This window comes from Ctenopharyngodon idella, chromosome 10, assembly GCF_019924925.1.
Source record: "Ctenopharyngodon idella isolate HZGC_01 chromosome 10, HZGC01, whole genome shotgun sequence".
Classification (NCBI taxonomy): domain Eukaryota; kingdom Metazoa; phylum Chordata; class Actinopteri; order Cypriniformes; family Xenocyprididae; genus Ctenopharyngodon; species Ctenopharyngodon idella.
The window spans coordinates 36,388,532-36,402,660 of record NC_067229.1 but is presented as its reverse complement, the minus strand read 5'-3'; the positions used below and the strand labels follow the sequence as shown (position 1 = coordinate 36,402,660).

Sequence of the window (14,129 nt, the reverse complement as noted above, 5' to 3'; positions counted from 1 at the left end):
TTTTAATTCAAATCCACTTTTAGACTTTATTGCAGGTTTATTATGGAAGCGTATAGGTCATTTAATATTTTTACAAACAAATCATACAGTTTTCATTTTTGTTTAAGGTACAACATACTTTTTCTGATATAATCTAATATAATCTGAGGAATCTGCTTTCTACAGAAAAACATGTGCTTTAGTACAGAAAAACATGTGCTTTAGTACAGAGCAACAAACAAAAAAACAGTCACATTTATTTGGGATAGATATCTGTGTCGAATCCATTCTTCCATGGCCTTGAAGGAAACTCAAGCCCATTTGCTGTGGCAGGAGATGCATCATGAGGGAGAAACGACAGTCCTGTCCTGGCTCTTGGTATTACCAAACTGCTTTCATATACAAATCCTACCACAGGAAAAGTTAAGACAAGAAAATGTAAAAGATTTGAACATTGTAGCATTAACAATATATCATATCAGTAACATCTTACCCAGGTCCGGTCTTGTGATAGTCACTTGACGTTGGCTGGATTCTGAGGAAACAGTTGAGCTCTGAGTTGAATTAGACTTGATGGATCTCACAGATGCCATGAAGGGAAATGTATTTGGTGGATTGGGTTTGTGTTTGGGAACCACAGTTGCAGTTTGGCTCCATTCTGTAAACAATCAGGAAGTTAGTGCACGTGTTTCTCAATATTATTAATATTGCGAGGAAGAAATTTGTGCTTTACCAGAGTATTCCTGCAGCTTGAAAGCTCCACAACATAAATGTATTCTCCATTGCTTACGTACGTTTTCCTTCATGAGACAGTGGAACACAAAAATGAAGAATCCTGGAACAAATCACAACATAGAATATTAATAGATTGGCTTGTAAAACTGAATCTAACTTCATTCTATGTGCTCTTTTTCACCTTGAAGGCTGTTAAGTATGGAGAACAGGTAGAGAAGGAACACTTTGACAGGACCCCAAGCGAGAAAAGCCACAAACCAGGTGAGACCCAGTAAGAAGGTAAGGCTCGCCACAGCCCGCAGGTCTTTCAAGATCCCACTTCGGGTGCCAGCAGGTTGATTGAATTGCATGTTTCGGATCTGGATCAGAACCACTAAGAAGATGGAGCCATTGCACAGTAGTATGAAGGCTATGTAGCTCACCACTGTCACGTAGAATACCACATCATTTTGCACCCAGCAGCTGAAAAAGAAAGGCGTGAAAATTCTTCACTTGCATTTGACACCACAGTGATGTAAAGTTTGTTATTTGTAATGCTGTTCTGTTACGATTTTCATGCAAAAAATCATCCAACTTCACTAACAACATTTCAGAATCATCCAGTGTCATTTGGGAATCACTCATGGTGTTCATGCCATACGCATCCCTGTTTATAGCCAGCACCAAGCCGCATATAACAAGTGGAATCCCTGTGCAAAGACATAATGGATGTTAAACAGCAATACATGAATGAATTAAAGACATAAATCTGTCTCTGAATGTTTTAATGAGCTTAAATCTCTCACCCCAGCCAAGCAGGCAGAATTTCAAGATGTAGGAGGGCACATACACATTGAAAACTTTGACCAAAGCAAAGTACATATTCACGGCCCCCAAGCCCATCCAGGTAAAGGAAGTCAGTAAAAAATAGTGTAAGGTCACCGCCACAGCAATGCATAGGCCATAGATGTCAAAAGAAGAAATCCAGGAGTTCAGTAGGAACACCAGGTTCAGTCCCAGTAATGCAATGGACAGGTTCAACAGAATTTTGGACGGGTAGTCTCTTCTTAACTTCCTGTATTAAGATGCACCGCATCCAAAGTTAAGGACAAAACAATGTATCATCAAAAATGACTTTTAAAATATACATTTTATTGTAAAACTGTTTGAATAGACATGAAAATATGGTATATACATTGTGGCAAATTAATAGCAATGCAAGCAGGCTGCATTGCCATTTATTTATATAAATGATAAAAGCATCAGATCTTACTCTAAGAGGGTGTATGTTAGCACTGTGATCCCAAGAAAGCATGAAGACACACCACAGCCCATGTATGTAATAAGAGTGAGGATTCTCTCATTCTTTTCATCAATGGGAGTTCTGGACACATCCTTAAATAATAATAATAAAAAAATCTTGGCTTAATACATATTAAAAATATCCAAATGCCATCCAGAAAAAAAAAAAAAAAAAAAAAAAAATATATATATATATATATATATATATTATATATGCAGTTGCAAGAAAAAGTATGTGAACCACTTGCAGAATCTGTGAAAATGTGAATAATTTTAACAAAATAAGAGAGATCATACAAAATGCATGTTATTTTTTAATTAGTACTGTCCTGAGTAAGATATTTTACATAAAAGATGTTTACATATAATCAACAAGACAAAAAAATAGCTGAATTTATTAAAATGACCCAGTTCAAAAGTTTGTGAACCATTGATTCTTAATACTGTGTGTGGTTACCTGGATGATCTACGACTGTTTTAATGTTTTGTGATGGTTGTTCATGGTTGTTCACCCCCCGGCTCTTAATGCATTGTGTTTCCTTCTGGAGTATCAGTAAATGTTTGAACCTTTTTTAATAGTTGTGTTTGAGTCCCTCAATTGTCCTCAGTGTGAAAAGATGGATCTCAAAATCATTCAGTCACTGCTGGAAAGGGTTCAAATACGCAAAAAATCCTCGAAAACTGAAGAATCTGCAGGACCTGGATGATTTTTCTGAAGAACAGAGCTCAGTTTAACTGCTCAGAACAAACAAGGGACTCATGAAGAACCATCACAAAACAAAAAAACAGTCGTAGATCATTCAGGTAACCACACACAGTATTATGAATGGGGTTATTTTAATAAATTCATCTATTTTTTTGTCTTATGGATTATATGTAAACATTTTTTATGTAAAATATCTTACTCGGGACAGTACTAAATGAAAAATAACATGCATTTTGTATGATCTCTCTTATTTTGTTAAATTTTTTTTTACATTTTCACAAATTCTGCAAGTGGTTCACATACTTTTTCTTGCAACTGTATATATATATTATTGTATTACTATTATTGTATTTATATAGTATATTTTAAATTAATAAAGTTATTGTAATTGTGTCATACCAGCAGCACTCCAAAGTGGGTCATGTGGTCACACAGACAGGTTGTGTAGTCTTTGCTGATATTATACGTCCAGCACCCCTTTGGACTCCATCCTCCATATCCATCTAAAACAGTAAATGCATAAACACTTAAAAGACACAGCACCTAATGTGAGAAGTATTTTAATATATTCATTTAGTCCAAGTGACTTGCCATTCTTATTGAAATCCCAGTAGACACACTGGACATTCTGGTCCTTCTGTCAAAGGTAAAGATAATTTAATTATTTCTGACAGTGTTTTTTAATTCCTGGACATTTCTAAGAACTCCACTTACTCTCTTAGCTGTTAGATGGTGCAGAGTGACTGCAACATATTCTTTTAGGTTTTCAATGGTTCCTGTGGCATTAGTCACACTTGCAGACACCACGTAAGTGTTCAGTTTTTTCCCATCTGGTTTATTCTGAGGCAAATTATTGTGTCAAAATAGTCACAAAAAAAGACAAACAAACTGTAAAATGAACATCTGCCTAAGTAACTTGAACTCACCTTTGTTTGAAAGAGAGCTGGAACACCATAAAACTGAAACTGAATACGGGGGCTGGTGTTGTTTACGATTGGGAATCTGTCTTGTATTTCAGTGGGAAGAGAAACGAAGGCCACTGTACCATCAAAAGGCTCCTGGTTGATATAAATCTATAGAAGAAAAGCATACGATTTGATCAATGTGCACTGTAAAAAATGATTGTGATTTTAACGGTAAAAGACTGTAAAAATGCTACAGTGAAAAACAGTTAATTGGTTTACAGAAAGTATCCATACTATATACGGTGAATGACTGTAATAGATTTAACGGTACATTTAATGTTATTTTATGGTAAAATACTGTTAAATTTACAGTTTTTGGAAGTGAAAAATAACAAGTCATTGTATAATTTACAGTGAAAAACCATAAATTGACATTCCCATAATTCCCTGTGTGACACTTCACATTTGATGTATTTTCTTTGAAATAACTCTGTTTCTTCTTAGTTTTTCTTAGTTTTTTCTAAGCAGTTATGTACATTAGGGTTTTATGCTACATCTAATGTTGTTAAATTAATGTTTATTAAAATTTCATGTGTGTTACCATGATGGTGTGGTGTTTAGTGTTTGTGTGAATGACACTGTGTGCACCTTATATATATTGGTATTGTCCTTCTCAGCTTTTGGAAAGCTGCTTGTGATGAACTTTGATTCATCATGTGACTTTCATCCCCACTGTGTTTGGTGGTTGTCAGTGTATTATAAAAGTACAAAACAGATATTAGTACTTAGGTTGGTAAATAGGTTGGTAAATTAACATTATATCAGTTCTTTTTTTTTTTTTACCATAAATTTAACAGAATTTTTTACAGTGTGTAAAATAAACAGTTATGAACCGTAATTATTACAATATAAACCTTTAAATACGGTTTTGAACCGTAAAATAGACAGTAAACTAAGTGATGTCCCATAAAACCTAAAACGTTGCAACCGTATTTTTTATGGTAAAGTTCTGGCGACCACAACTGCCGTTTTTTTATCGTACATTTTATGGGGATTTTTTTTTTACAGTGTGACTTTTAAGATGAGTTACGTATGATTCATAGGTAACAAACAGTATAAAATAGAAATATAGAAACATTCAAAGCTTGTGATTATGATAAATATTATATTATATTATATTATACGTAAAGTTGTTTTCTATTTTAATATATTTTAAAATGTAATTTATTCCTGATGGCAAAGCTGAATTTTCAGCATCATTACTCCGGGCTTCAGTGTCACATGACCATTCAGAAATCATTCTAATATGCTGATTTGCTGCTCAATAAATATTTTTTATTATTATCAATGTTAAAAACAGTTGTGCTGCTTAATATTTTTGGGGAAAGTTCAAAAGATTTATTTAAAATAGAAATCTTTTGCAACATTATAAATGTCTTTACTGTCACTTTTGATCAGTTTAATGTGCCCTTGCTAAATAAAAGTATTCATTTCTTAATTTTTTTTTTTTTTTCACTGACCCCAAACTTTTGAACAGTAGTGTAATATAGTGAAGTTCTCCTAGTTTTATTAAAGTGCTCACCTCAGGGTTAAAGCCTTTGTTAGTGGATGAGACTCCAAAGGTGAGGTTATGAAAATTTTCTTGGTCAATATTGACCACTGATATTGCCATGGCAGAAGCTGTTAAACTGACTAAGTCTCCGGTGAACCCTAACATCTGGTCTCCAACAGCCTCTGTGATGTTCAGAATACTACACAAACACAGTAAAGGATTTTGTTTACATGGAAAGTATAAAATCTGCCTGTAAAACCATACAACATCAGACCTCATTTATTATATAGTTACACACAATGTATTTCCCTGTCAACCACATCAATTAAATCATTCACTATATTTGTTTTATTACGTTTATTGTTCAATAAAAATCAAGTAAATATATTAAATGAATGTCACAAACACACACCTGTTGGTGAAAGGCAGCAGGTTGCTTGTAGACTCCAGGATGTCAGACGTGATGCTGATGATGACCTCTCCCAGCGGAGGTGTGATCACGCTAACGTTAATCACATCGGCTAGTTTATTCAGTACCATTGAGAGCTCGTACTCATCCAGATCTTTGTTCTTATGTATCAAGTCCACAATCATCATCAGAATATCTTCTGCATTATCTAATAGGGAAAAGCATAAGGAAGTGTTTTGAAGATATGCCTATATATATGGTATGTTTGGATCATATAAAGGTTAATGTGTTAAAATAGATTTCTACGCTCTTAAAAAAAGGTTATTTTTTGGCATTTATGGTTCCATGAAGAAACTTGAACATCCATAGAACCCTTTCATTACACAGAAGGTTCTTTACAGTAGAAAAAAATGTCTTTAGATTATTAAAATATACCTCACACTAAGAAAAAATGGTTCTTTTAAAAACTGGGGAACCCAAAATGGCATCACTGTGGAAAAAAAAAAAAAAAAAACTTTTTGGAAAGTTTATTTGTGTTTTATATGTGTTTTCTGTGAATAACATGGTGATGCTTTTTTGTTTAATTCAGTTCACTTCTGTTTACTTTAACAGGAAGCTTGTGTATCTAATGTGAATTCTAAGAAGGGTTTACCATTAGTGACTGGAATGCCCTCCAGATCTGACACACTGTTGACCACAACCTGGCAATAGCCCAGGTCTGGAGACTTCCAAAGCGCATTGCTAAAGTTTTCATCCAGAAAACTGGAGAGAAGGGTGAGACAGTCACAATCAATAAACATATCAAACCATAAGTTATTTGGATCAAATCCTTCTATTCATTAGTTCTTGACTCCAAGATACACAACATTATATAGTGATCTTCAGGTTCAGGGTTAGAACCAATCCATCCGTTTTATGGCTGCACTAAACCTGAAACGACTGGAACATTGTTGAAACACAAGAGACTGTTTAACCTCTGCCATGAAATCGATCATACAAACAGTTCTGACATTAATGATACCACCATATGGAACATACATGTGATGAATTGGTTTACAGCAACCCCTTCAAATATTAAATCAGATGACTTCCTCTTTTTAGAGTTGGCGATTAGGAGCAACAACCCTATCAGTGGAGTTTTTAAAGATTTATAGGCAGATAATATTCTGTTATCAAGGTCTCATTCAGCACAAAAAAGGCAACTATGAAATGGAATTGTTCAAATAATCTAATGCAATTACTGCAATACGATCAAAGATAAAGTATGTGATTTCTATGCCCAAATGAAACTGCATTCAGTTGTTGGAGGCGTTGGCTCGACTGTTCCTGGAAGAACGTCGTCAGAAAATATAATGTTCTGCTAAAGTTTTCCATAATGTTCGTATAAGCAAAGAAAACAATTCCTAAATCTTTTCAAAACTTTTAAAAATAATGTTTCATAACTAAATGGGAATGTTGGGAAAACATTCTTACAATATTAGTTAGCTGGGAATGGCGTGCAATTAAATTGCACACTTTACCATTAAGCATCATGTTCTTTTCGGCTGGAAGCAATTTAAAACATCAATTCTGTTTCAGTAAAATGGAATATTGGAATGGAATAAAATGGAGAGAATCTTACCATTCCCTATATGCTGTCTTTTCAGGGTTTCCTTCACAGGAAAGCGAGGTGATGCGCTGAACCTCAGTTTGGGGCCATTTGAAAAGCCCCTGTCTGGTGTGATGGTTGTGTTCAGGACATGGCTCTGTTTTTGGAGTTGAAGAGAAATGCATTCAGAAAACTCTGTGTGTGGTTATATAATTAAATGTAATTCATTCAATTGATTATACTCAGTTTCTGTCCATATTACAATGAGAGAATAGCATGTAATACTGAGAATGTATCATGATCTGATTCCCTCATCATCAGATTGTTTTTCTTCAGATGTAGCCCATACCAATATAAGAAATTAAAATGTCGTCAGATTGGGCAACCAAGCATACTGATCCATCAGTGTATGTTTTCTCCAGAAGAAAATGAATTTGTTCTTGTGTCTCTGCGATGTTTGAGGAAGTTGTTACCCGAGCATGAAAGACACAGCTATGGCTGGGAACAAGCCATATCAAAATAAATCATTAAATCATGTTGTACATTCATAACAATTATTATTCACTATTGTTGACTTTTCTTCAATTGCTGTGTCTTGTAATGAAGATCTCACCTTGTTACTGAGAGCATGGAATGCTGCGAAACAAATGAACAAGGTAATAGGAAATTTAGTTATTTTGTGTGTCTAAGAGAAACATTTTGAATTTCCATTTATTTTTGTGTGTGTGTGAGTAATATATATATGTGTATATATATATATATATATAGCATGTACCTTTCTATCCACTTGGGATGATTTTGTTTCCACACTGCAAACACAAATCAGACATGCATGTTTAAAACAAATTCTGTAGCGTGTCTTGGGGTTTGGTCTGTTCTCTGCAATATAACAGCAAGACTGACTAACCTTCGTTTTCGTGCATGTGTTGAGGAGGTCACGAGTTTGAAGTGCAACACAGATATTCCTTCACTAGAAAGAGTTTTATTAAGCTGTAATGATGATAAAAAACACAACTGAGATGTGATACTTGTTTCCAGTTTAACATGCAACACATCTGGATAATTTCAGGATTTCTTTGTTGAGATCTTACCCAGGTTTCAATTATATTCTTAGGGTCACCAGAGCCTTTTATAGTCACATTGACGTTGACATTGAAATAACTATCTATTTTCAGGACAGAGACATTATTAAATACACCACACTTCACAAGAGCAGTAATTGTGCGTGGACATTTTTTTTTTTTTTTGTCACAGTAAAAATGCAATTCTTTACCTGATATTATTCCTCCAGGTGAAACTGTAGAACAGCATGTAGTTGTATTTAATGTAAGACATGTTGTTGAGGATAAAACTGTTGTGTGTTTAATTGTCGAGGAACTTTCTGCCAGGGTTGTTTCCATGAATGGAGTGGTGATAGTGACTGTTGAAGACACAAAGAGATAAACAGCCAGAGAATCCTGTGTGAGTCTTGCTTATATCCATATTACTGCTCATAAGAGGTAAACTGATACATATAGTTTCTGTACAGACTTGTTGTTTCAGTGGAGGATGAGATAACTGGTGTTGTTGTTTCCATTTGTATAGGTGTTGTGCCTGTTTTTGCAGTAGTCATGATTTCAGTAAACGGCTGAGGAGTTGTGGTTGTTGGTGTTTCAGTTGTGCGAGGCAAAGACGTTGTCGCTGTTATAGGTGGGGTTGTGTTTGGTCGGAGATCCTCTATAGAGTGTAAAGTGAAAAAAAGACAATCAGATCATTGAAAACACGCATACCTGCACTGGTACTTGTTAGCTATTAGAAACATGCTTGACTATGGACAATTGTTAATTTGGATGGAGATTATACATTATTGTCTTGGAGTATTATTTGATTTACCAAGAGGGTATATGAAGATGGAATCAGGATCTGTATTGATTTCGTAGTGGTCTATTTTGTTTTTCTTGGCGAGGATCTCAGAGAGTTCTTCCTGCATTTTCCCTACATCAGCACTAGGAACCACAGTCAGTTGAGCTAAGCAGTCAAACCTATAAAGAAAAACAAGGATGACATTATCGATAGTCTGTCTGCTTGTGCTGTAGGGTGACATTTTTCAGGTGTTTACTTTCAAAATTGCATGTTATACATGTTATCAAATATCAAATGGTACATTTCCATATACCAAAATCAATGTACGAAAAGCAAAAATGGTATTTAAAAAGCTGAAATGAAAGGTAAAAAAGATGAGATTTAGAAAAGATCCTCACTGGCTGGCTCCAGGACTTGTGGCCCACAATTTCATGATTCCCTCCTGAAGAGAGAAATCTTGTTAGTTTGATGAGCATGTGAATATTTATTTTGTACAGATAGTCTTAATGCGACTGACGCACCTCTGCATTACTACTGGAAAGTGTATGTAAGCTGTAGAAAGACAACAAGAGTAAATTTGAATTCTGGCCTGAGAACATTTGTACTGTGTTTAGAGAGATATTACAAGATCTTACCCTCCTAAAGGAAACACTTCGTGGAAATATATGTATGGCTGCACGAATTTTAACTCTCCTATTGCTTTTGTCAACTTGAAGAGAGAGAGGATAATATACAAATATTATTGACATTTTGTCTTGTACTAATAGCAGTAAAAATTCAATATGGTTTTTTGTAGCTCACCCACTGATGTACAACTTCTTTAGCGTCATAAATATTTATTGTGTTTCCGTCTTCACGATTGATGGTAAACACTAATTTTACTTCATAATAAGGCCAGTCTGGAACAAGAGGAAATTGTGTGAGGTATAAAAAAGACCAATAAACGGGGCATGGCATATATACTGTAGCCTACACACTGAATTGGACACAATTTAGCAAACATAATTTAATTTTGTTTAAATGGTCATAGTGTAAATAGACATAATTTAATTACTTCAGCCTATACACGCTATTACTTTTCATGAATATGGAACTCTGTTGTACTCCATTACTTCTGAAAACATTTGAAGCAAAAATACTTTTTTTGTGGCCCTATTATATTTGATAATCTATTGCCTAACATAAAACTAACCTATCATGAAAAGTAGCGGAGAGACAAGTAAATATTATCAATCCATTTTCTCATTTTACACAATCTGGACTGTCGATTTCGTAAAATGTGAGCGTTCAACCTTGTTGGCTACTGTAAAAACAAACAAACAAACAACAATAACCAAACGCTCCATGTTAGGGACCTCATTAGGCTTACTCACTCAAATAATTAAATAATTAAATATACATGGACATTAAAAAAAACTATGGAACTGTTGGCCCTCTAGTAGTTAAAAAAATAAAACTGCATGAGTCTTGCGGAAGAACATTGTTTTGGTGCTTAGGCTCTGCTTCTCTGCGCGGATGAATGTGGCTCGAGACACCAATTTACAAAGAGATCTTATTAGAGCAGATGGATAAATAAATCACGTTTCTTTGTTTTTACAACCAGTGATTCCCCGAAGGTTTACCGTATTGAATGATGGACAACATTTTCAACTTCACGCTACTCCCACGCTGCAGTAACTACTTTTCTTTGTGTATGGATATGACGTGACACACACGGGTGAATGACGTATGTATGCAATTTTCCCGCGAAATCCATCCCGACCAGTCTAAAATATAAATCTTTTTAGGTTTATCAAAAAATATTTGGGTAAAGTAAAACATTTTTTAGAAGATGATTTTTTTCACACTTCTGTTAGGCCTAATTAAATATATATATTTTAAATCTTATAATCTTTCATGTAATCTTATAAATTTTACCTGTATAGTAGAGCAAAACTTCTGCTAAGAAAAAAATAGTAGCTACTGGAAAATGTGCCATTTGTAAAAACCATGGCCGTCATTGAAGAGCTCAGTTTTCGGAGCGGTCCTACTACGTGACCGCTGCAGATTCAAGCTCATGGTGTGATGAGAAACAGCGCCGTTTCAGAAAAGAGCGGCAATCGAAATTTTTCTCTTTTTTACTTTTGCTGTTTATTTATTGCCAGTTAATTTTCTAAACTGCATTTATGTTGACATGATTGTGAAAATCGAAAAATATAGCTTAGAGAAATTAATAATTATTAATTAATTATTTATGAAAGAGATTTTAAGGACTTTTTGTACACTGTAAAAATTAAAACGTAAAGTAATTTTCTGCCAGGACATTATCCAGTAATTTTACCGAAATTTCCATTAACCCTAAAATACAACACAAAGCAATGCATAATTCAAAATACAGGTAAAACACCTGTAAAACCAAACCAAAATTCCTTCATATTTATACAGTACATTATGCCTTATTTTTATGGACTTTTTTTTTTTTTTTTTTTTACAGTGTACCCTATTTGTGGACACTGTAGTGCTACAGACATATCAATAACAAATCTTGTGTACATTTTTGCCCCTTACCACACTGTTGCGTATTGTCTTGTATATGCCGACAGTCTGTGACTTCTTTCCAGATTCTTTTCTCCCAGTGCAGAACATCCCCATCAGTGCAGGTCTTCCTTGAAATGTCCTCAGCGCTACGTACATGTTTCCATATCCTGAACTGACTTAAACTGCCCTTTAGTTCAGTTCCTGTTTCAATGTTAATCTCGTCCTTTACAAAATTGTGGGCCACAGCTAAAGTCAAAGTGCCACCACCGGCCACAGTATGAGAGTGCAGAGCCATTCCTTTAAACTGTGCTTTTAAGACCACCTTGGATCCATTAACATAGACTTTTGGCTCAGTCATAGACTTGGACCACGTCATGCAAACTGAATGCCAGCTTTCCAAGGACACCACAGAAGAAATGGTCCAGACTCTCCCAAACATTATGATAATGAGGTCTTTTCCAAGACCCTTCATCCCTAGCTCTATGTGTGTCTTATCAGGGTGCAGGTATGTGAACGCGGTCCAGTGCGAAGTGCTGAGCTTCCTCTTTATGTTCACACACACACTGAGCTCTTTCAGGTCAGGGATTTTGTGTTCATTTTCCAGCAGCCAGAATTTACAGTTCTTCTGCATGAAATCCACCTGCTTCCCCCACAGACTGTCAACATTTACTGAACCTCAGGTATAAAATGAAATTATGTAAAACATAACAAAACAACAAAACATAAATTGTGAATGTTAAAATATTTTGCACAACAACAATACCTCCATTTTTCGATGTTATTATGCATAGAATGAGGATGATGAAAGCCTTAACCTGTCTGTGTTTTTCCATTCTTCACCTGACAAAAGGCAAGAAATAAAATTACTCGTAAAGATAAAAAAGAGGCAGAAAATTGGTTTTGGTTTATTTTATATATTCTGCAGTATCAAGATCCACTGCAAACATAGAGCTAAAAGATGTTTCTCAGCATTTTCCATACAAACCATTTATCATTTATTGAGCATATTGCAGATAGATAGATAGATAGATAGATAACTGCATTGTAAGTAATTTTGGTAAATACGTCAGTTAAAAATAAAAGCTCATATCAATTATTCAGTCATTCTTTTTGATTTTTTGAAGGTAAAACAAAATTTAGATGTACCAGAATGCAAACATAATTAAACAATAGTTACTCACCACATTCAACATGTGCTAGTGTCAAATTTCCATGTCATTTCTTCATTCAAGAGAGTAACTGTACATCAACATGTATGTTGATAGATGTGAAAGGTATGACCATGAGAGAGATCTTGTGTTCATTTTTACAGGTTCCCCTGTCGTTCTATTGAGTTATTCATTAAGCTCATCAATCATTCACATATTCGGATTAGCTATGACATATTGTCAACCAATGATTGTATACATATGCACTGTACACCATCTTCATAAAGCCAAGTGCAGCTATATTATCAGTCAGTATTTGTTATATGATTAGCAAACAACAGCTGTAACTTTGAGGTTACAAGCCTAATTTTACAATTTCTCTCATTGCACAGCATCACATGGAGACATATTTCATATTGATCAAAGCAATCTATTAGCATTGTAATACCAATGCTCTTGAACTCACCACTGTATACATTGGTGAGTTTGGACATTTACATTACAACAGTGGTGTAAAATATTTGAGTAAATGTTACTAATTAACATTAATTATAATTACTTAAGTATAATTACTTAAGTAACTAATGACATTAAAGATATAAAGATATTAGCAACTTTTACTCTCTACTTGACTCTATTTTTGAATAAGAATATGTACTCTTTACTCCAAAACATTTGTTATGAGTAATGCAAAAGAACATAAAAGAAGCGATATCGCCATCTACAGGACATTGAAGGTACTATATCTTGTGCATTTTGCCCTTTACAAGGCTACTCTGCTCGAATGTGAGTGCGCTAGCAGATATAGCTAGTTGCTGAATCGCAGGCTTCACATATAGTGATGGGCAAATGAAGCCTCATGAAGCACTGAGGCTTTTCCCTCATTGTTTCGGGAAAAGATTCAAAGCTTCGAGAGTGTCGAAAACAGCGCCATCTGGTGTTTAGTAAAAAATAAAGCAGCCAAAACCTTGTGAAAGAAGCTTCGTCGGACGAAGCAGTCACCACAGTTTTATGTTACGTGCTCAAACAAAAGCCTAATAGTGCGCGCGCGTGTGTGTGTTGAATTTATCTCAGTGATAAATGAATGTACATGTACCCATTAAACTATGGCATTTAATGCCAGTATGATTATCAATATGATGTAACAGAAGAAAGTAAACCAGAAGAATTTCCGGCGATGAGGCCGAAACCAGCACGTCTAGTGCAAGTAGGCTTCCTTTGACTATTTAATTTTTTTGAATGATATTGGTTTACTTAAGCACTTTTTGAGCACTTGAGCTTAACTGAGACTTGAGTCTAGACATTTAAGAGGCTGTTGTGTCGACCTTGATTTATGGCAGTTTTGAGGTGATCAGTTTTATTTCGACATCAGAAACAAAAAACGTGATTGCTCTCCTCAAAAATCAACTGTTTCTTGTTTTTCACTGGCATGTCTCTTTGGTATTGAGTACTAGTGCATCTTTGAAC

The 14,129-nt window shown here is 34.9% G+C and overlaps 1 protein-coding gene across 2 annotated transcripts; it reads right to left on the bottom strand.

Annotated features, from left to right (window-relative positions):
• Window positions 1–25: 25 nt before the first annotated feature.
• On the bottom strand, window positions 26–12,862 carry LOC127520162 (adhesion G-protein coupled receptor G6). Of its 2 annotated transcripts, XM_051908051.1 has the most exons (30): window positions 12,696–12,862; window positions 12,278–12,354; window positions 11,545–12,189; window positions 9,799–9,896; window positions 9,633–9,706; window positions 9,519–9,549; window positions 9,396–9,439; window positions 9,028–9,176; window positions 8,686–8,871; window positions 8,429–8,575; window positions 8,247–8,320; window positions 8,063–8,145; window positions 7,931–7,964; window positions 7,769–7,791; window positions 7,505–7,653; window positions 7,189–7,312; window positions 6,220–6,329; window positions 5,571–5,775; window positions 5,189–5,357; window positions 3,628–3,774; window positions 3,416–3,541; window positions 3,293–3,338; window positions 3,101–3,204; window positions 1,967–2,088; window positions 1,500–1,768; window positions 1,298–1,403; window positions 896–1,176; window positions 713–814; window positions 473–637; window positions 26–387 (listed from the first exon to the last, which is right to left on the bottom strand). In XM_051908051.1, exons 2-30 carry the CDS (start codon window positions 12,345–12,347, stop codon window positions 236–238), a joined length of 4,035 nt encoding a protein of 1,344 aa, XP_051764011.1. In that variant the 5' UTR covers window positions 12,348–12,354; window positions 12,696–12,862; the 3' UTR covers window positions 26–235. The 2 variants fall into 2 exon arrangements, with proteins under 2 accessions (XP_051764011.1, XP_051764012.1); XM_051908052.1 differs by lacking the exons at window positions 7,505–7,653; window positions 7,769–7,791; window positions 7,931–7,964; ... (10 more) ...; window positions 12,278–12,354; window positions 12,696–12,862 and having other exon boundaries at window positions 7,189–7,453.
• Window positions 12,863–14,129: the final 1,267 nt, after the last annotated feature.

What these genes read in the sequence shown, in the direction of transcription:
- LOC127520162 (XM_051908051.1), bottom strand. Translation starts at nt 12,347, where the DNA reads ATGGAAAAACACAGACAGGTTAAGGCTTTCATCATCCTCATTCTATGC. An exon ending in AGAATATAATTGAAACCTGG is followed by an intron (nt 8,146 to 8,246) that starts GTAAGATCTCAA and finishes TCATCATTACAG; the next exon opens with CTTAATAAAACTCTTTCTAG. An exon ending in GGGCATTCCAGTCACTAATG is followed by an intron (nt 5,776 to 6,219) that starts GTAAACCCTTCT and finishes TTTCCCTATTAG; the next exon opens with ATAATGCAGAAGATATTCTG.